Source organism: Raphanus sativus, chromosome 4, assembly GCF_000801105.2.
Source record: "Raphanus sativus cultivar WK10039 chromosome 4, ASM80110v3, whole genome shotgun sequence".
In the NCBI taxonomy this organism is placed as follows: Eukaryota; Viridiplantae; Streptophyta; class Magnoliopsida; order Brassicales; family Brassicaceae; genus Raphanus; species Raphanus sativus.
This window is the reverse complement of record NC_079514.1, coordinates 38,735,220-38,753,718: the sequence shown is the minus strand read 5'-3', so window position 1 is coordinate 38,753,718 and position 18,499 is coordinate 38,735,220. Positions and strand designations below refer to the sequence as shown.

Here is an 18,499-nt window from a genome sequence, read left to right as displayed (position 1 = left end):
TGTTTCCGTGGGTTGGCGAATAAAGGTGAATTGATGGGTATAAAGAAGTCTTCTTGGTAGGTTTGGTGGGCGTGTGACCGAACCACACAAGTTAGTAAGTGTGTTTTTACGTTAGCTTTGTGTTATGTGTATTATGTTACTTAAAATTGATGAAATGATGTGTTGTTGCAGGGCAGCAAGGAATCAAATACTGTTTAACCAACGTAGCTGTTGTTTATGTTTGGTGTAATGTAATTCATTACAGAACTTAGTTTGGTTATAACACCAAGTGCTGTCTCTTTTGTTTATGATCGATCTCCTTCAGGATTATGAAGTGTTATTCTTGCTAGCAATTCTCTTTGAATAAGATAAGCACGTGACAAACTTGTCAGCTCTTGTTTTGATTATCGTTAAATGTTGCTCTTTTTATGTTCTCTCTAGTTGAGGATTGTGAAGTCTCTTTGTATGCTTTTGTTGCTATGGATGGGTAAAACAAATTCTGGTTACAAGTAAACACGTTTGGTTGTTTTATAGTTAGCTGAGAGCGTTACATCATTTTAGCTGCCTGAGGTTCTTAACTATATGAGTAAAACATAAAGACATTTGGTCACCACCGAAATGCCTTCAGTCTCAAGAAAACAGCAGTACAAGAGTTGTGATGAATATCTTAAAACCGATGATAATATTAGTGTTCAGATTGCTTTGATTCGGGATATGGTTGTTTTTTGTGGGTATGAGATTGAGGTTTCTTTTGTCATCTAGAGATTATATAAAACAGATGAAATGTATTTGTATACACATAAACCGGCAATGAACACTTTTTTCGGAAGCCAGAAGCCAGTCAATATCAAAAATTTTCCGATTGCCGTATTTTCGGAAACATAAAATCAAATGCCGTATCAAGAGTGTGGAAGAAGCCTTGGCGATTGCATTCTAAAGGTAAGAACAATTCGATCGTCAAGAGATAGGAGAAGCTTCAAATAACATGGTAGCGAACCTAAGATAACTCTCCAATCCAATGAACAGCACAAGGTGGAGGATCCTCAAAGTCCATGCAACAAATAGTCAGTACTTACATCAGTCCTATAAGATTCAAGTTATTCACTACAAGAAAACACGCCGATATCGAGGGGTTTTTTCCTCGGTATTTCGTCGGAATACGCGTATTCCGACGAAATACCGAGGAAAATGTCCCTCGAAAAAAACTCGTCGAAATTTCATTTTCCGTCGAAATTTCCTCGAAATTTTGTGACGGAATTTCGAGGAAACATATTTCCGAGGAAATTTAGAGGACTGACCTTCGTCGAAGAGGTCCTCGGAATATATTGAGGAACAATTCCCTCGGTATATACCGAGGATTATACCGAGGGAATGACCTACGAAAATTTTCGAGGAACCTGTCCCTCGGAAAATTCCGACGAAAGGTGTTCCTCGAAAATTTTCGAGGAAAGCTGTTCGTCGAAATTTTCCGAGGGACAGGTTCCTCGAAAATTTTCGAGGGCTGCTTTCCTCGAAAATTTTCGAGGAACCCTCCCTCGGAATATACCGAGGAACGCTTCCCTCGGTATATACCGAGGACATCTGTTCCTCGGAATATTCCGAAAATTAAATTTTTTAAAAAAATTTTTTTTTTAAAAAATAATATTTTTAAATTTTAAATTCGTAAATATAAAATTAAAATTTAAATTAAAAACATATTATTTAAAATTCAAAGTCATACAAACGAAAAGAAAACATTTAGAGTTTTTGAAATAAATTAAACTACGGGGTTTGGAAGTCCGGGTCTGGCATGTTCGGGAAGTCGACGTTGGCGTTCGGGTTCATGCTCCTCATCATCGCCATCATTTGCTCGTTCAGCTTCCTCTGTGCCTCCCAGCCCGCCTCTTGACTCGCCACCATGGACTCCAGCGCAGATATGCGAGCATCCTTGTCCCTCATCTGGCTCAGAAGGACTTCTTGATCAACATAGGACGGTGGTGGTGCAGAAGCAGACGGAACCGAGGGAGACCGACGAGCCAAACCGAACAAACGGCCCTTCTTCTTTGGAACCGACTGAAAAAGAAAGTGTAAATTTAAATAATATAAAAATTTAAATAATATAAAAAAGGATTGAACTTTAAAAAATGAACTTACCGCTTCAACGATTTGGTTGATCCGAACCCGAGGCAAGCCGGTCGATCCCGTGGAATCGTCATCCTCGGTTTGAAGCTGAGACACTTCCTGTTCCATCTGACTGTCGATAAGGGTGACCACATCCCTCACAACACCATCATCAATCTCGCCGGTCTTCTTGTTGGTATACGCCGTCTTTATTAGGCGGAGATGATCAACCGGCTCCCCCTCATTTTCTTGCGCCTTGGAAAAAACATAAATTAAACAAACATTAGTAATTAAAAGAAATGCACAAAAAAATATTAGAATCTTAAATAATATAATAAAAACCGACAAGCTTACCAAGCGATCTCCCAGACTGGCTAAAGACTGAGCACCCAAGTTATGGACGTACATGCCCTTCCCCTTACGGTCGCTCTTGCGGTTGGTGGAGTTGGTGGAAGAAGTTGCTCTGACTTCGTTCTTACTCCAATGCTCACTCAACTCCCGCCAGACCGTCGGGTCCATCCCCTTTGGAACCTTTAAAAAAAAATTGTTAAATAAATAAAAAAATATTTTAAAAAATAAAAAATTGTATCATAAATAAAAACGAACCTTGTTTATTTCCCACTTCTTCTTCCACGAGTGCATCTGCTTCCCATAGTTGTCCATAACTTTATGGACGAAGTGGTAATAGATAAACAACGTATCATCGGCATTCCAGTTGAATTGTTGCTGAAAATAAAACACAATTAGTAGAAAATTAATATTAAAGATGAAAAAAATAAGTAAAAAATAAGTAAAAAATAGAAAACTTACCGCAAACTGTTGAAACCACATATGCTGCTTCTCGAGAGGGAAGTCGGTGAAAGTCGGATGTCCATTGTCGAGGGACGAGTACATCATACTGTTGATCCATCCGCTGATCCCGTTCCCGGATCGGTCAAACCTAATAAAAAGAATTAATTATTTTAGAATTAAATATTTTAAATGAATCAAATTTTAATGAAAAAAAAAATAGATTTAATTACCATGTCTGACCCTGTCCACGTGGATACTGAGTGAGATATGGAAGATGGTCACGACCCGGCTGTCGAACAAACTCCGCAACTCTCAGAAGTGCCGGATGAGCAGGAGCATGAGAAGGAGCAGGAGTGGGTGCCACACCGGGAGCGGGAGGAGAATGAGAGGGAAATGGAGAAGGAGATGTCTGGTAGGAGCTGTACGGCGATGCGGAACCCGCAATGGAGCCGCTCCCCGAACCACCACGACCACGACGCTGTCGAGAGGGGTATGTTCCTCTTGAGACCTTTATATAAATAAATTTTATTTAATATATACAATTATTTATTTAATTTGTTAATATATCAAAATTGTTTAATAATTACAAAAAATAGTTTTGATATATTAAAAATAGATTTAATATATAAAATAGTTTTAAATATTAAAAATAGTTTAATAATTACAAAAAAAAGTTTTAATATATTAAAAATAGTTTTAATATATTAAAAATAGTTTAATAAATAAAAAAATAGTTTTAATATATAAAAATAGTTTTAAAAATCAAAAAACGTTTTAAAAATAAAAAAAAACGTTTTAAAAATCAAAAAAACGTTTTAAAAATTCAAAAAATAGTTTTAAAATCCAAAAAAACGTTTTAAAAATCAAAAAAAACGTTTTAAAAATCAAAAAAAACGTTTAAAAAATTCAAAAAATAGTTTTAAAATCAAAAAAACGTTTTAAAAAATCAAAAAAACGTTTTAAAAAAATCAAAAACACAAAATAAATCAAAAAAAAAATATACCAACAATCCAAACAACAATCCAAACATGCAAATCCTAAATATTCCATTCAATCCTAGAATTTTCTATCTAACAATCTAAGTTTCGAGATCTATAAAGAGAGGAAGAGAAGAGATATGAACTTACATGGGAAGAGAGGAGAGGAAGAGAGGAGAGGAAAGAGGCCGAGAGGAAGAGAGGAGAGGAGAGGAGAGGAGAGGAGATCCGTCGAGGAAGAGGAGAGGAGAAGGAGAGGAGCCGCGAGGAAGAGAGAGGAGAGGAGAAGGAGGCGGTGAGGAAGAGAGGAAAATCGAGAAGGAGAGAAATGGGGAAGAAAAGAATGAAAACCTAATTTATGAGGGGTCTGACGGACAGGGTCCGTCGAAATTTCCTCGAAATTTTTTAACATGGTCGTCGAAATTTCCTCGAAATTCTCTTGTTCGCGGCTAGGGTTTCCTGGTTAATGAAAAACAGTCCGAGGAAACCATTCCTCGAAATTTCCTCACAATATTGTGAGGAAATTTCGAGGAAATAGGGTTTGGGGTTTTGAAAACATCGATTTTTTTCCCTATGTCATTTCTTATACGAATGTAATTCATAATAATGAGGTTTCTTTGTATAGATGATCATAAATAATGAAATAACACAATTACAAAAATTATTGTAAGTATTTCCTTTAACGTTTATTAAAACGTATAAGTGTTTATCTTATGTTGTGTGGTTTTCGTCTCAATCCGCAAAACATTGTTTTCGGGTTAAAACCCTAAAGTTGGACTTTATAATCTGGCTAAGACACTTAATGAAGGTTATATACGTGTTATTCAATCCGCAAAACGTTGTTTTCGGTTTAAAACCCCCTGTTCCTCGAAATTCCGTCGAAATATTTCGACGGAATTTCGAGGAACACCAAAAAATTGGCTAGGTCCTCGAAATTCCCTCGAAATATTTCGACGGAATTTCGAGGAACACCAAAAAATTTCGAGGGTATTTCGACGAAAAAAAGGTGTTTTAAATCAAATTTCGAGGAAAACCCTAACTTCCCTCGAAATTTCCTCGAAATTAGTAAAAAAAAAAAAAAAAAACTACTCTGATTCCGACTCATCATCAGCAGATGAATCTGAATCTGGATCTTGGTGAAACTCTCCAATAACTGGTTCATCCTGTGCGTGAACGACGGCTTCCTCTGCGAAGTCGGTGAAATCTACTACAAGGCCAACTCCTGCTACGTCTTCTTCTGCACTTAAGTTACTGGATGTGATTGGTTGTAGTGGGTCTTCCAGCTCAGAACTCCCCTGAACTCGGCCTCTCGGGTTGAGTCTGGTAACAGTAACCCATGGATCATCTCTGTTCCTTATCCGGGGGTACTTGATATAACAAACCTGTAACATTTTAAAATTTTTTAGTACAAGTTTAAATTATTACACATGATGACCAATAACTTACCTGATCGGCCTGAGAAGCAAGAATGAAAGGATCATAATATTGCAGCTTTCGTCTCGAATTAACTGATGTAACACCAAATGCATCTGTTCTCACACCTCGATCTGGAGTGATGTCGTGCCAATCACAATAGAAAACAGTACAGCGCAATCCAAGCAGGCCTAAATACTTGATTTCCAAAATCTCATGTATGTGTCCGTAGTATACATCATCTCCCGATGCAGAACAAACGCCAGCATCATAGGTCGTACGCGAACGTTTCGTCTTTTCAGTTGTGAATGCATATCCTCGAGTACAAAATCTCGGATATGACTTCACAACATAGTTTGGTCCAACCACCATCTCGCGTATCCAATCGTCAAATGTTTCACCTCTGGCCAAACCAGCAGACACCTATTAATAGCACATATATATGAGTATAAATATGTGATAAATATTTTTTAAATTTCTATAAATATGTGATAAATGATTTTTTAATTTGTTTAAGGCACTCACATAAGTAAACATCCATCCAGCAAATTCTTTTTGCTTCATTTCTTCTAGTTCTGCCTCTGTAGCGTATCTATATTCGAACCGCTTTTCTGCCATGAAAATCCTGTGAAGACAAAAAATGTAATTAATTAAGATATAAATGTTAATTTGTTAAAATTTTGTAAGATAATAAACTTACCTCTCATATTGAAGAACATCTTCGCAGTTGGTGAGCAAATATGTTTGCAAATGACTGCGCTCCTGCTCAGTAAGTCGACGGTCCTTTGATTTTCCGCTAAGTCGTCCAACATCTGTGAAAATGTCAGGAACCGTAACATGGTATGTTGCCCGTTCGCCTCTATCATCATGCCGTGCAGGTCTTCTGTTTTTGGTCTGAACTTCTGCTGGAAAGTAGTACTCAGCAAAGTTTGAAATTTCTTCATTGATCATCTGTGCGACTATAGAACCTTCCACCCTACTTAGATTTTTCACCATCTTCTTCAAATGAAACATATACCGCTCATACAGATACATCCATCTATACTGCACAGGACCACCAAGTTCCAATTCTCTTGCCAGGTGAATAACAAGATGCTCCATAACATCAAAAATGAGGGAGGAAATATCTTCTCAAGGTTGCACTGAATCACGGCTATGTTAGTCTTCAGATTTTCAATACCTTCAAGAGTCACTGATCTGGCGCATAAATCGCGGAAGAAAGCACTTATCCCTGCTATTGCTTCATGAACATTTCGTGGTAATAGTTCCTTGAAAGCAAACGGAAGTAAGCGTTGCATCAACACATGACAATCGTGACTTTTTAAACCAATAAACTTTCCTTCCTTTCTGTCGATACAGTTACGCAAATTAGATGCATAACCGTCTGGAAACTCCACATCGTTTGAAATCCAATCGAAGAACGCATTTTTTCCCTCTGCATCAAGTCGGTATATGGGAAAAGGAGCCCTACCATTCCCATCAACATGAAGTTCTGAACGATCACATATATCAACTAAATCCAGTCTTGACTTCAAATTATCCTTTGTTTTACCTTGAACGTTAAGGATCGTGTTCATGAGGTTGTCAAAAAAGTTCTTCTCAATATGCATGACATCTAAATTATGCCTTAGCAAATGATCCTCCCAGTATGGCAGATCCCAGAATATACTTTTTTTGTGCCAGTTATGTAGGTTTCCAACAGCATCTACCGGAAAACGCGCATGTCCACCGATGTCTGGCGTCCTTTCTGCACCAAAATCTCTTAGTTGTGTCTTCAAACTTTGCCCACTAATTTCCGCAGGTGGACTGTCAAACACCTTCTTGTTCTTAGTAAACAAATTCCTACTCCTACGATATGGATGATCAGGTGGTAGGAATCTCCTGTGACAGTCAAACCAACACGTTTTCCTTCCGTGTTTTAGTTGGAAAGCATCAGTGTTATCTTGACAATATGGACATGATAGCCTTCCATGCGTTGTCCATCCAGATAACATACCATATGCTGGAAAATCACTTATTGTCCACATTAGTACTGCCCGCATTTGAAAGTTTTCTTTACACGAAATATCGTATGTTTCAGCACCTTGAGCCCATAGTTGTTGCAACTCATATATTAGTGGCTGAAGAAACACATCAAGTGATCTCTTAGGATGCTCTGGTCCGGGAACGAGAATGGAGAGAAACAAAAACTCTCGTCGCAAGCATAAGTTTGGGGGTAAGTTGTATGGTGTAACAATGACTGGCCATAGAGAATATTGTCTTCCACTCTTCCCATACGGGCTGAAACCATCAGTACATAATCCAAGGTAGACATTTCTTCTCTCATACGCAAAGTCGGGATACTTTGATTGGAAATGTTTCCACGCTTTTGCATCTGAAGGATGTCTAATCTCACCATCTGTTGAGTGCTCCGCATGCCATCTCATTCGTTGCGCTGTGCGTTCTGAAAGATACAACCTCTGCAACCTTTCCGTCAAAGGCAAATACCACATCCTTTTATATGGCACTGGAACTCTTCCACTAGTATCTTTATAACGAGGCTTCCCACAAAATTTGCATGTAGTCCGCTGATCATCCGCCCTCCAATAAATCATGCAGTTATCGCTGCATACATCTATTACCTGATAAGATAAACCAACCCCAGCTACGAGTTTTTGAACCTCGTAGTATGAACCTGGAGCTACATTATCCTCAGGTAGAATACCTTTAACAAAATTAGCTATCGCATCCACACAGTCTTCAGCCAAGTTATAATCTGTTTTAATGCCCATCAGTCTCATAGCAGATGATAAAGCTGAATGACCATCTCTGCAACCTTCGTACAATGGTTGCTTTCCAGCATCCAACATTTCATAAAATCTCCTAGCTTCTGCATTGGGTAAATCTTCCCTTCTAAAATGATCATTTATCATCTGCTCAGTACCTACACCATAATCTACATCCGCCCTAATTGGTTCTTCTAATCTAACCGCCGGCTGAGGTTCGCTAGTACTACCAAGTTCATAATCAGTTTCCCCATGATGATACCAAATTTTGTAACTTCGTGTAAACCCACTCAATAATAGATGAGTCCAAACATCCCACTCTTTAATAACTTTTCTATTTTTACAATTAGAGCAAGGACATCTTAACTTACCTGTTTCTGCTTCCGGTTGTTTGCGAGCTACCCTCATGAACTCGATTATACCTTGATTGTATTCTTCCGTAAGCAATCTCGTGTCCGGATCCAAATGAGGTCGATCCATCCAAGAACGAAAATAATTTGAAGAAGACATATTTTTTTGGAATCAAATTCGTGAGACTAGGAGAGAAGAAGAAAAGAAATGGAGTGAATGAAGAGGAAGAGGGGTGGCTGTATTTATAGAAGAAATCCTCCCGGCATACTGAGGAAATATCGAGGAAATTTCGAGGGAAACAGACATTTCCTCGAAATTTCCTCGAAATTGTTTAAATCCCCCAACGGCTCTCCCAACGGCTCTCTAACGGCTACAAGATGTCGTCGAAATATTAGAAATATCCGTCGATTTTTTCCGACGACCCTGGTTTCCTCGGTATCCCCTCGAAAATTACAGAGGAAGTTGGTGTTCCTCGAAATTTCCTCAAAAAATAGTGAGGAAATTTCGAGGAAACCCCATTTCTTGGTTTCCTCGGTATTTCCTCGATATTCTGTCCGAAATTTCCGAGGAACTCATTTTCCCTCGGTATTTCCCTCAGAATCTGCGTGTTTTCTTGTAGTGATTAGGGTATAAAGACATAAAAGGTCTTTGGTTTTGGGAATATTGTTGGTGAAGATGATGAGATATATTAGGTACTTAAGATTATGATCTCTTCTCGATCCTCTTGAGAATTTTGAGAGTACTATTATCGATGATCCTCTCCGCTAATTTTCCTAACAATAAGTTCACTGTTCATATAATCAACAGCCGCTGAGTTCGTTATTTTTTCCACATTCCAGCACAAACATATCAATTTTATAATATCTAAATTTTATGATCAGAAAATAAAATATACATGCATATATTTAGATATTATAAAATTTTCAGATACCAATAGGATGTTTTATTTATTTCTAATGAAGAGTATATTTAAATATATAGAAAACTCTACAATACTAATTATTATTATTTTCTGAACACACAATAATAATTTAAATATAATACTTATTTTGTTGTAATTTTTTGTCCAACTTCGATAATGCCCACTTTTACTTTGAAGTACTCGCGTACGAAATGGAACTGTCAAATAAAGTGCAGAGATTCAAATGTGGACGATTACGCATATTTCCACTTTCTGGTTGCATCCCACACGTGCTGGTCGACCGCACACATGTTAACATTCAGAAATAATTGCATGCATCCGTCGTCGACAGTTACAATTTTTTTATAGAGTATTTTGGTACAAACAGTTCCAATATATTATTGACATATATTGTACATTTGTGTATATAACTCAGCTTTTGAGCCTCATGACTCTCATCGGAAATATACAACCAGCTAAAATAAAATAGCAAAGAATGATGGATAGCTCTGTTTCCATATTAGCCTCTCTCACACCATACATACTCGTGTCAGCATTCCTTCTCTACCTTCTCCTCGAGCAGCTTTCTTACATTCGCAAGAAAGGCAACCTCCCTGGACCTCTCTTCGTCCCTCCCATCATCGGAAACGCCATCTCAGTGGTCCGTGACCCCACTTCCTTCTGGTACAAGCAATCCGCTTTGGCCGGGAACTCCCCTGGCCTCTCCGCCAACTACCTTGTCGGAAAATTCATAGTCTACATAAGAGACACGGAGCTATCTCATCAAATCTTCACCAACGTACGTCCAGATGCCTTCCACTTCGTTGGACATCCCTTCGGCAAAAAGCTCTTTGGTGACCACAACTTCATCTACATGTTCGGCGATGATCACAAGTCAGTTCGCAGACAGATCGCACCAAACTTCACCCCCAAGGCACTCTCCACGTACTCTAGTCTCATGCAGCTAATCATCCTCCGTCATCTACGGCTATGGGAGGAGAGTTGTAACGGTGGTCCGGTGTCGCTGCGGAACCTTGTCCGTGACCTCAACCTCGAAACATCCCAGACAGTTTTTGTCGGACCTTACCTAGACGAGGAAGATAAAGACAGGTTCCGTACGGACTACAATATCTTCAACCTCGGGACAATGACGCTCCCGTTTGACCTCCCGGGGTCCGCCTTCCGGGAGGCTCGCATGGCGGTGAAAAGGCTGGCCAGCATACTCGCCGTCTGCGCGGGAAAGTCTAAAGCGAGGATGGCGGCGGGAGAAGAGCCGACGTGCTTGATAGACTTCTGGATGCAGCCCATCGTCGCTGAGGCTGCATCCGGTAACCCGCCTCCGCCTCATTCTAGAGACGAAGAGATCGGAGGCTTCCTCTTTGACTTCCTCTTCGCAGCACAGGACGCGTCCACGTCATCGCTCCTCTGGGCGGTGACGCAGCTCGAGTCCAAGCCGGACGTGCTGAGAAGAGTCAGAGAGGAAGTGGGAAAGATATGGTCGCCTGAGTCCGACGAGCTGATCACCGTGGATCAGCTCGCGGAGATGAAGTACACGCTGAACGTGGCACGTGAGGTGGTGAGATACCGTCCCCCGGCGACTATGGTCCCGCACGTGGCAGCTGAAGACTTCCCTCTCACGAAAACGTACACTGTTCCAAAAGGTACCATCGTCTTTCCCTCGGTCTTCGACTCCTCGTTCCAAGGGTTCACCGAACCTGACCGGTTCGATCCAGACAGGTTTAGCGAGACGAGGAAAGAGGACCAGGTGTTTAAACGCAACTTCTTGGCGTTTGGATGGGGCTCTCACCAGTGCGTGGGTCAGCGTTACGCGTTGAACCACCTCGTGCTCTTCATCGCCATGTTCTCCACGCTTTTGGATTTCAAGAGGGTTCGATCTGACGGCTGCGATGAGATCGTATACTGCCCCACGATATCGCCCAAGGATGGATGTACGGTGTCCTTGTCTAGGCGCGTCGCAGCGTATCCGGAACTTTCGTTGAATTAATTGTTTGGAGTCTTGTTTTTTATTGCTGCTGCTCCGTGGCGTGTGTCTCTGGAAGAGAGTGTGGCGTTGGAGTATTGTTGAATTTAAGAGATGTCATTTTCTGTTCAGCAATCTGTTTTGTCTTTTCATTTGTCCCCATTGAAGTTATGGAGTCAAGTTATGGCGTGCATTTATATGTTGAATTTGATTTTTTATGGTCAGATATGTTTTATTTGATTTCCAGTCCAGTGGTGTCCCATGTCATCTCATCTTTAATCAATTTACTAAATACAGAAGATATAAAAAGAACAGAAAAAACACTGAAGAGATGGGTATATTTAGCATTAAGTTATCCTTCGTTTTAGTTACATTACATCCATTCTATTATCATGAAACGGAATTAATGAATGAAGTAAAGTCACACATACGATATTTACATTACAGAATGCATCATAAGTGAGAAATCATGGGTTTCCACATTATATTGTCGTGAAACTAGTACAGAGCCCGATAACTTTGTATTCACACGAGTACACGCAGAGTTTCATTCACATGCTTCTTGTGCAATATAAAAGACAACCATGACTAGTTAATGCTGATATGGCGTATACACGCAGAGTGTCATTCACATGCTTCTTGTGCAAGATAAAAGACAACCATGACTGGTTAATGCTGATATGGCATATACCGATATACGGAATGGATCATGCATATCCATTATTTATTTTCCTCTTTTTTGCTGACGGAGAGTATGACTTTGTTAGTGTTCCGAGTTGTGCGTCTCTTGCCCATAGAGTGTTTCAGAACTTGAGCGGAGTTGGCATTGGTTTTAATGGCATTTATAACGAGTTTCATGTGTTTATTTTAACTTCTTTAACGTAGTGTGTATTCTAAATTACATATATTTTGCACAATCGAAAAGCATAAATACCGGTGGCACGCTACATACAATAATCTGATAGAAAACCCAAAACCATAATTAAACATTATAAAAAGCATAAATCCCGGTCGTACGCTACATACAATCTGATAGCAAGCCAAATCATAACCATACAAGTACTGAAAACATTTTCAAATTTCAATAATATTTTGTACAACTAGATCGTTGGATATATGGAAGCGGCCTTTAAACAATTACAAGCAGATTGAATTATATATATAACGTGACAATTTATTGTTAGGTACATATTTGTAAATTAATTATTATCACTTTTATATCAACACAACTGATATTGATCATTTATCCTCTTTGTTCCCCTTTACTGATTCACTTCTATTTCGGAAAACTTGAGCTATCCTTTTATTTGTCGCAGACCGCAACCGCTTTGCATAACTCTTTATCCCTTGTGGGCTAGCTTTGGACCAGCATTTAAGCTTTTAGTTAATTTATTTAATGAGTTTGGTGAAAAGATAAATAACTGGCTAACGATATAAATGAAATACTTAATGCAGCAATTACATACATATTGATAAGATTTCCAAGATGAAAACAAGAAAAGAACAACGATCATTTGCTGATAAGTGATAACTGATAAGTACTTTAGAGAGCTGAAACTAATCCTTCATAAAAAAACTTGTCAACTAACGCACACAGATAAAAGTCTCATTGTTTTGTGGTTATTAGAAAATTTCCACTTCTAGCTCGAGAGTTATTCTCAGTTCTACGACGACTACGACCAATACCATATATAATCTTTCAAATTTATCATATACATGTATCATCATATGACCATATATAAGCAAAGCGGAGATGGATTTTGAATTATTCTTCCTACAATAAAAACTAAGTATGTAATCTGAACATGGCTAAACATCTTAAACTTTGAACATTTGTTTTTCTGAATACAACTAATGAACTAATAGGAGCATTCACGCACCTATTGTCAAACAAACAATTACGTATACATTGATAGAATTTGATAATAAACCAAGCAACTTGTCCGTAAAGCAATTTTATGTTTAGTTTAATACTCCTTCTGTTTTACAAATTAGAAAGCAACTGGAAAAATATTTAGTTTATTAGTAATTTGATAGGCTAGTGTTACTATAAGATTAATTAACATAAATAAGTGTATGTTTAGTTTTTTTTCTAAGTCAGTAGACTACTTTCATTAACCAAACTTGTTCAAACTATAAATTAGAAAGCAACTTGAAAAATTAGAAAGCAATTTATGTTTAGTTTAATACAAACTAGAAAGCAATTTATATTTAGAAAGCATCTTGAAAGCAATTTATGTTTAGTTTAATACAAATTATAAAGCAACTTGAAAAATTAGAAAGCAATTTATTTTAGTTTAATACAAATTAGAAAGCAATTTATATTTTAGAAAGCAATTTATATTTTAGAAAGCAACTTGAAAGCAATTTATGTTTAGTTTAATACAAATTATAAAGTATATCTTTGATGGGGTTAAAAAAGATTATGGCAAGTTCAAAAAAAAAAAGATTATGGACTGAAGTTCAACACATTAAATAAACATATTCAGTGGGAAACTAAAAAAATTGTAACAACAAAATAACCAAAAAATTCGGGTGGGGGTTTAAGACATGTTATTAGCCCATTGGGCCTTTCGAATCCAGATTCGTTTTTAGGGTTTTGGCGTACGCTCGTTTATAAACAGCAAGAACACTCGCCGTCTCTCCATTTGTTTAGGTTTCTTCTTTCTACCGACGAAAATGGGCGCATTCAGGGTAAAGCTCCTGATCTCCATTGTTGCTGTATCATCTTCTTTTCGGTCGGATCTGATCTTCTTAGTTTCTGTCTTTTCTTTCGCAGTTTCACCAGTACCAGGTTGTAGGAAGAGCTCTCCCGACAGAGAAGGATGTGCAACCTAAGATTTACCGGATGAAGCTCTGGGCCACGAACGAGGTTCGTGCCAAGTCCAAGTTTTGGTTAGTAGTAACCTCTCCTCCTCTTGATTTTACTCTCTTTATCGCTTAATAGTTCTCTGCTTTGGTATCTTAACTGTTAAAGTTTACAATCCGGTTTAGGTACTTCTTGAGGAAGCTGAAGAAGGTGAAGAAGAGCAATGGTCAGATGCTCGCCATCAACGAGGTACCCTACTGTCTCCTTTCTTTGTCTATTGAATGATTTAAATCTCATTGTACGTTATCAAGTTGTGTGATAGATTCATTATTGTGTTAGGAAATGACCTAACTTGTCCGTAAAGCAATTGTGTTTGTGTGTTTAGTTTAACATTTCTTTGGGTAAAGTTCATTCACAGCTTTGATACTTTAATGTTCTTTTACGCTTGAGCTTATATGCACTGAAGTTGTTATATGTTGTGATAGATTAATTACTCTATTATGAAATGTGATAAGCCAACCAACTTATCAGGATAATAATTGTGTTAATGATATAGTTTAGTCTTTTCTGTTAATAAAGTTATTAGCTTTGTACTTTTGTCATTTATAACGCTTGAGCTTACATGAATTTCACATGACATTGACTACGCAAAGCTCATGATTTCATCTTATAGCTTCATTGTCATTGCCTCCTCTTTAGTTTCTTATCTAATATATGATTAAATTGTTTGCAGATCTTTGAGAAGAACCCAACAACCATCAAGAACTTCGGAATCTGGTTGAGGTACCAGAGCAGGACTGGATACCACAACATGTACAAGGAGTACCGCGACACCACCTTGAACGGAGCCGTGGAACAGATGTACACGGAGATGGCGTCGAGACACCGCGTCAGGTTCCCTTGCATCCAGATCATCAAGACGGCGACCGTTCCAGCCAAGCTTTGCAAGAGGGAGAGCACCAAGCAGTTCCACAACAGCAAAATCAAGTTCCCATTGGTGTTCCGCAAGGTCAGACCACCAACCAGGAAGCTCAAGACCACCTACAAGGCCTCCAAGCCCAACTTGTTCATGTGAAAACAGTCTCTCTCTCTCTGATTGACCGACGACTACTTCACATAAAACCTTTTTGTTTGGGTGATAGAGAATCTTGATGATGGAAGTTATCTGCTGTTTTGTTTCTCTTTTCAAGGATATTTTTCTTTATCAACATTTTAGTATTCATGGAACTAAACTCGACTGTCTTGATTTTGTGGTTCTTGTTTCTTCTTGATTTAGACAAAGTCCCTAAGTTATCTCTTTATTGGAAAGTTGGAAACAAACTAAATGCTCATCAAGAGTCGAGAGGAATCTTACATTGAGCCTTTCTCATGGTGCTAAAACTCTACTTTGTCTTGATTTTGTGTCTTCTTGAGTTAGAAAAAAATCATTTTCTTGTTTCTTAATTCCTAAGTTGCTCTCTATAAGAACACGTACATATCTGTAAAGCTTTTAAAAATGAACGATATTCAGAGTATAGTATATTATTAGTAAGTACTAGTACAATGGAATCTAATTTGTCACGGACGACAATGGATGAATGGAGTATTATTGACACCGACAGGGTCATTTATGTCATTCTAAGCACCGAGGGAACATAGAGAATCTCCGACCACTTTGGGAGAGATAAGGTCCGTTCTTGAATTTGCGCTTTTGTGTGCTCAATATTTTCTCTCTCGCGGAGTAGTTAAGTGAAAGTCAACGCAGCAACCAAGTCTCTCGAAAAATGGCTTCACATGACCATGATCATCACCATCACCATCACGAGGAAGGCCACAAGTTGGTGTTTCCTTGCTTCTCTCTGCGGTCTATTCTCCATATCATCTACTAATTTATCTTATTTAACTCTTATCAACTAGGAAACAGGACTGTGGCGGCGGTGGGGACACGTCTTGGGTAGGACCGGACGGGAGGGTGTACCATAGCCACGATGGACTCGCACCGCACTCACACGAACCCATTTACTCTCCTGGTTACTTCAGCCGCCGAGCTCCTCCTCTTAACGACCGTAACTTCTCTGAGAGAGCTTTCACCGTCGGTATTGGCGGTCCTGTTGGCACAGGGTAACTCTCTTTTCTCTTCTTGAAACAATGGCTTTGAATCATATATTGACTGCTTGATGTTTCTAGTTAATGTTTTTTTTTCAGACAAGAAGTGTTAACCTTCCTGTTTTTTGGTTGACTCAGGAAAACAGCATTGATGCTTGCTCTTTGTAGAGTCTTGAGGGACAAATACAGTCTTGCAGCAGTGAGTATTATTATTATCACCAAACATAAGATTTGTTTCCTTTGGTCTGAGTAATAGTAGACAATGTGACTTTTGGTCTTGTAAACGATGTTAGGTGACCAATGATATATTCACCAAAGAGGACGGTGAGTTTCTGGTGAAGCATGGGGCTCTTCCCGAGGAAAGGATCAGGGCCGTTGAAACCGGTGGATGTCCACACGCTGCCATCCGTGAAGACATTAGTATCAATTTAGGTCCTCTCGAGGAGTTATCGAACTTGTTCAAGACTGATTTGCTTCTTTGTGAATCTGGTGGAGGTGCGTTGGTTCAGAGTTATATAGGTTTCTGTTTTTTTCTCTCAAAGGATCAAATGAGATTGAATAGCATTAGTGTTGTGTTGTGTGTGTTTGCAGATAATCTAGCTGCTAATTTCAGCAGAGAGCTAGCTGACTATATCATCTACATCATCGATGTATCGGCTGGTGATAAGATACCACGTAAAGGCGGTCCTGGCATCACTCAAGCTGATCTTCTGGTTATAAACAAGACGGACCTTGCAGCAGCTGTTGGGGCTGACTTATCTGTCATGGAGCGTGATGCACTACGCATGCGTGATGGTGGTCCATTCGTCTTTGCTCAGGTAATATAACCCAATGAGCTTAGTGTTTACAAAGAGTCTTTTGTCTGATTGTTAAACTATTTCTAGGTGAAGCATGGGCTTGGGGTTGAGGAAATAGTGAACCATGTCATGAACTCATGGGAGCAAGCAACCGGGAACAAGCGCCACTAATGTCTTCTTAAGCCCTCAAAAAACTGAATAAAACTCTCAAACTTGGTTTATGTTTTTTTGAAGCTTATGTATCTCTGTTTGTTGTTGTTGTACTCAAAAGACAGTAAGAGAAATAAAGGGTTTTGTAATAATACATTCTAGTTATTAATGTCCTCCTTTAACAGAAGCAAAGAGATCTTTGTAGGAACGTTTAGGAGCATCAGCACTAGCAACTATCTCCACAACCTTGAAAGATGATTCCTCCTCATTAAGCAAAGCTTCCACCGCAACTTCAGCTACCAGGTCTCTCGATATGCTCCCTCCAGACAAAGTATCCTACAAAAAGATTCAATCAGTTCCATCTCAAAAGGCCAAAGATCAAACAAACATCAAAAGAATGTTTCTACCTCAGGCTCCATGACTACGTTTCCTGATGGAGGATCGTTCTTAAGACCACCAGGTCTAACTATGGTATAGTTAATCCCAGATCTTTTGATATACTTCTCTGCTTGAAGCTTAGCGACGAGAGTGAGTCCAAAGACGTTGAGGAAGATGTAAGCGGGGTTTAAAATCTGTCCCATGGCAGCTCCGTTCACCAAGATCGAGCTCACGAGAACAAACCTGTTCACCTTTTGTTTCTTACAAGCATCCACAAGGTTCACGGTTCCGTAGTTATCGATCTTCCAAGGAGCGAAGAGATCGAACCCGGGACGGAAACCAGTAGCGCAGATCACGGCTTGTGAGTCGTCGCCTATGGCTTCTGCTAGCTTCTCTGAGCCTTCTGTCACGTCTGCTTTAACCTTATATACAAGATAGAGATAGTTAATTAATAAAGAGGAAATGAAAAAAATAAAGAGAGGAGAAAAAGGAGATTACGAAGTGAAGAGAAGGGTCTTGTCTGAAAGATGTTTTTGCTTTGTCTACGTCACGAACACCTGCTTTGACGGCGAAGCCACGGGATAAGAGCTGTTCAACGATCCTCTTCCCGGTCTGTCCCGTGGCTCCAGCGACGAACACCTTCTTCTTCTTGGACGCGTTTTGTTCTCCGGCGCTTTCCATCTGAGAGACACAAAGCCTGTTAACTACTAATGAACCAAACATAAGAATCCATTTGAAAAGATTCTTTTAATTAAAAAAAATCTAACCTTGATTGAAGCGAAGGAACGAGGAGAGTTGGTGTTCTTGGTGAAGACGAGAGAAGAAGATGAAGAGAAGAAGAGAGCTGAAGAGGAGGAATGTCTGAGAAGAAGCAGAGATGTTGTCATCATCGACCGACGATGATGTGTTAATAGTCTCTCCCCCGCACCGTTAAAATCTTTTAATATTATTCTTTTCCTTTCGTGAGGTTTTCGTTTAATTGTAGATGATATAACGCCACGTGGCATATCTTTCTCATAAT

The 18,499-nt window shown here is 39.1% G+C and overlaps 5 protein-coding genes and 1 long non-coding RNA gene across 8 annotated transcripts; 4 read left to right on the top strand and 2 right to left on the bottom strand.

Moving 5' to 3' along the window:
* LOC130511582 (uncharacterized) lies at positions 1–386 on the top strand. Its single transcript, XR_008945076.1, has 2 exons — positions 1–94; positions 172–386. It is a non-coding gene; the product is annotated as an uncharacterized LOC130511582 (long non-coding RNA).
* A 4,525-nt stretch (positions 387–4,911) lies between these two features.
* Positions 4,912–6,087, bottom strand: LOC130511579 (uncharacterized). Its single transcript, XM_057008742.1, has 4 exons — positions 5,962–6,087; positions 5,787–5,886; positions 5,295–5,684; positions 4,912–5,230 (listed from the first exon to the last, which is right to left on the bottom strand). The coding sequence occupies exons 2-4, from the start codon at positions 5,877–5,879 to the stop codon at positions 4,934–4,936; spliced, it is 780 nt and encodes a 259-aa protein (XP_056864722.1). The 5' UTR covers positions 5,880–5,886; positions 5,962–6,087; the 3' UTR covers positions 4,912–4,933.
* Positions 6,088–9,645: 3,558 nt separating this feature from the next.
* Positions 9,646–11,571, top strand: LOC108852806 (cytochrome P450 710A1-like). 3 transcript variants are annotated; one of them, XM_018626292.2, is made up of 2 exons: positions 9,646–10,939; positions 11,012–11,571. In XM_018626292.2, the coding sequence occupies exons 1-2, from the start codon at positions 9,775–9,777 to the stop codon at positions 11,281–11,283; spliced, it is 1,437 nt and encodes a 478-aa protein (XP_018481794.2). In that variant the 5' UTR covers positions 9,646–9,774; the 3' UTR covers positions 11,284–11,571. The 3 variants fall into 3 exon arrangements, with proteins under 3 accessions (XP_018481794.2, XP_056864721.1, XP_056864720.1); XM_057008741.1 differs by having other exon boundaries at positions 11,016–11,245; XM_057008740.1 differs by having other exon boundaries at positions 9,646–11,571.
* Positions 11,572–13,816: 2,245 nt separating this feature from the next.
* On the top strand, positions 13,817–15,369 carry LOC108854115 (60S ribosomal protein L18a-2). Its single transcript, XM_018627624.2, has 4 exons — positions 13,817–13,953; positions 14,039–14,154; positions 14,254–14,317; positions 14,802–15,369. The coding sequence occupies exons 1-4, from the start codon at positions 13,939–13,941 to the stop codon at positions 15,141–15,143; spliced, it is 537 nt and encodes a 178-aa protein (XP_018483126.1). The 5' UTR covers positions 13,817–13,938; the 3' UTR covers positions 15,144–15,369.
* Positions 15,370–15,700: 331 nt separating this feature from the next.
* Positions 15,701–17,252, top strand: LOC108854113 (urease accessory protein G). The gene is made up of 6 exons (XM_018627621.2): positions 15,701–15,884; positions 15,965–16,168; positions 16,292–16,352; positions 16,447–16,648; positions 16,745–16,971; positions 17,038–17,252. Exons 1-6 carry the CDS (start codon positions 15,832–15,834, stop codon positions 17,119–17,121), a joined length of 831 nt encoding a protein of 276 aa, XP_018483123.1. The 5' UTR covers positions 15,701–15,831; the 3' UTR covers positions 17,122–17,252.
* On the bottom strand, positions 17,146–18,425 carry LOC108854112 (uncharacterized protein At2g34460, chloroplastic). Its single transcript, XM_018627620.2, has 4 exons — positions 18,246–18,425; positions 17,977–18,159; positions 17,508–17,900; positions 17,146–17,436 (listed from the first exon to the last, which is right to left on the bottom strand). Exons 1-4 carry the CDS (start codon positions 18,366–18,368, stop codon positions 17,266–17,268), a joined length of 870 nt encoding a protein of 289 aa, XP_018483122.1. The 5' UTR covers positions 18,369–18,425; the 3' UTR covers positions 17,146–17,265.
* Positions 18,426–18,499: the final 74 nt, after the last annotated feature.

Bases quoted from the DNA above. Each gene is read 5' to 3' on its own strand.
- LOC108854115 (XM_018627624.2), top strand. The intron at 14,155-14,253 runs GTTAGTAGTAAC...AATCCGGTTTAG, and splicing joins CGTGCCAAGTCCAAGTTTTG to GTACTTCTTGAGGAAGCTGA. The intron at 14,318-14,801 runs GTACCCTACTGT...AATTGTTTGCAG, and splicing joins AGATGCTCGCCATCAACGAG to ATCTTTGAGAAGAACCCAAC.
- LOC108854113 (XM_018627621.2), top strand. From the start codon at position 15,832: ATGGCTTCACATGACCATGATCATCACCATCACCATCACGAGGAAGGC. The intron at 15,885-15,964 runs GTTGGTGTTTCC...CTTATCAACTAG, and splicing joins CATCACGAGGAAGGCCACAA to GAAACAGGACTGTGGCGGCG. The intron at 16,649-16,744 runs GTGCGTTGGTTC...GTGTGTTTGCAG, and splicing joins TCTTTGTGAATCTGGTGGAG to ATAATCTAGCTGCTAATTTC.
- LOC108854112 (XM_018627620.2), bottom strand. From the start codon at position 18,368: ATGATGACAACATCTCTGCTTCTTCTCAGACATTCCTCCTCTTCAGCT. The intron at 18,160-18,245 runs GTTAGATTTTTT...TGTGTCTCTCAG, and splicing joins GTTCCTTCGCTTCAATCAAG to ATGGAAAGCGCCGGAGAACA. The intron at 17,437-17,507 runs GTAGAAACATTC...ATCTTTTTGTAG, and splicing joins ACGTAGTCATGGAGCCTGAG to GATACTTTGTCTGGAGGGAG.
- LOC130511579 (XM_057008742.1), bottom strand. From the start codon at position 5,879: ATGGCAGAAAAGCGGTTCGAATATAGATACGCTACAGAGGCAGAACTA. The intron at 5,685-5,786 runs GTGAGTGCCTTA...TGCTATTAATAG, and splicing joins CTGGATGGATGTTTACTTAT to GTGTCTGCTGGTTTGGCCAG. The intron at 5,231-5,294 runs GTAAGTTATTGG...AAAATGTTACAG, and splicing joins TTGCTTCTCAGGCCGATCAG to GTTTGTTATATCAAGTACCC.
- LOC108852806 (XM_057008740.1), top strand. From the start codon at position 9,775: ATGATGGATAGCTCTGTTTCCATATTAGCCTCTCTCACACCATACATA.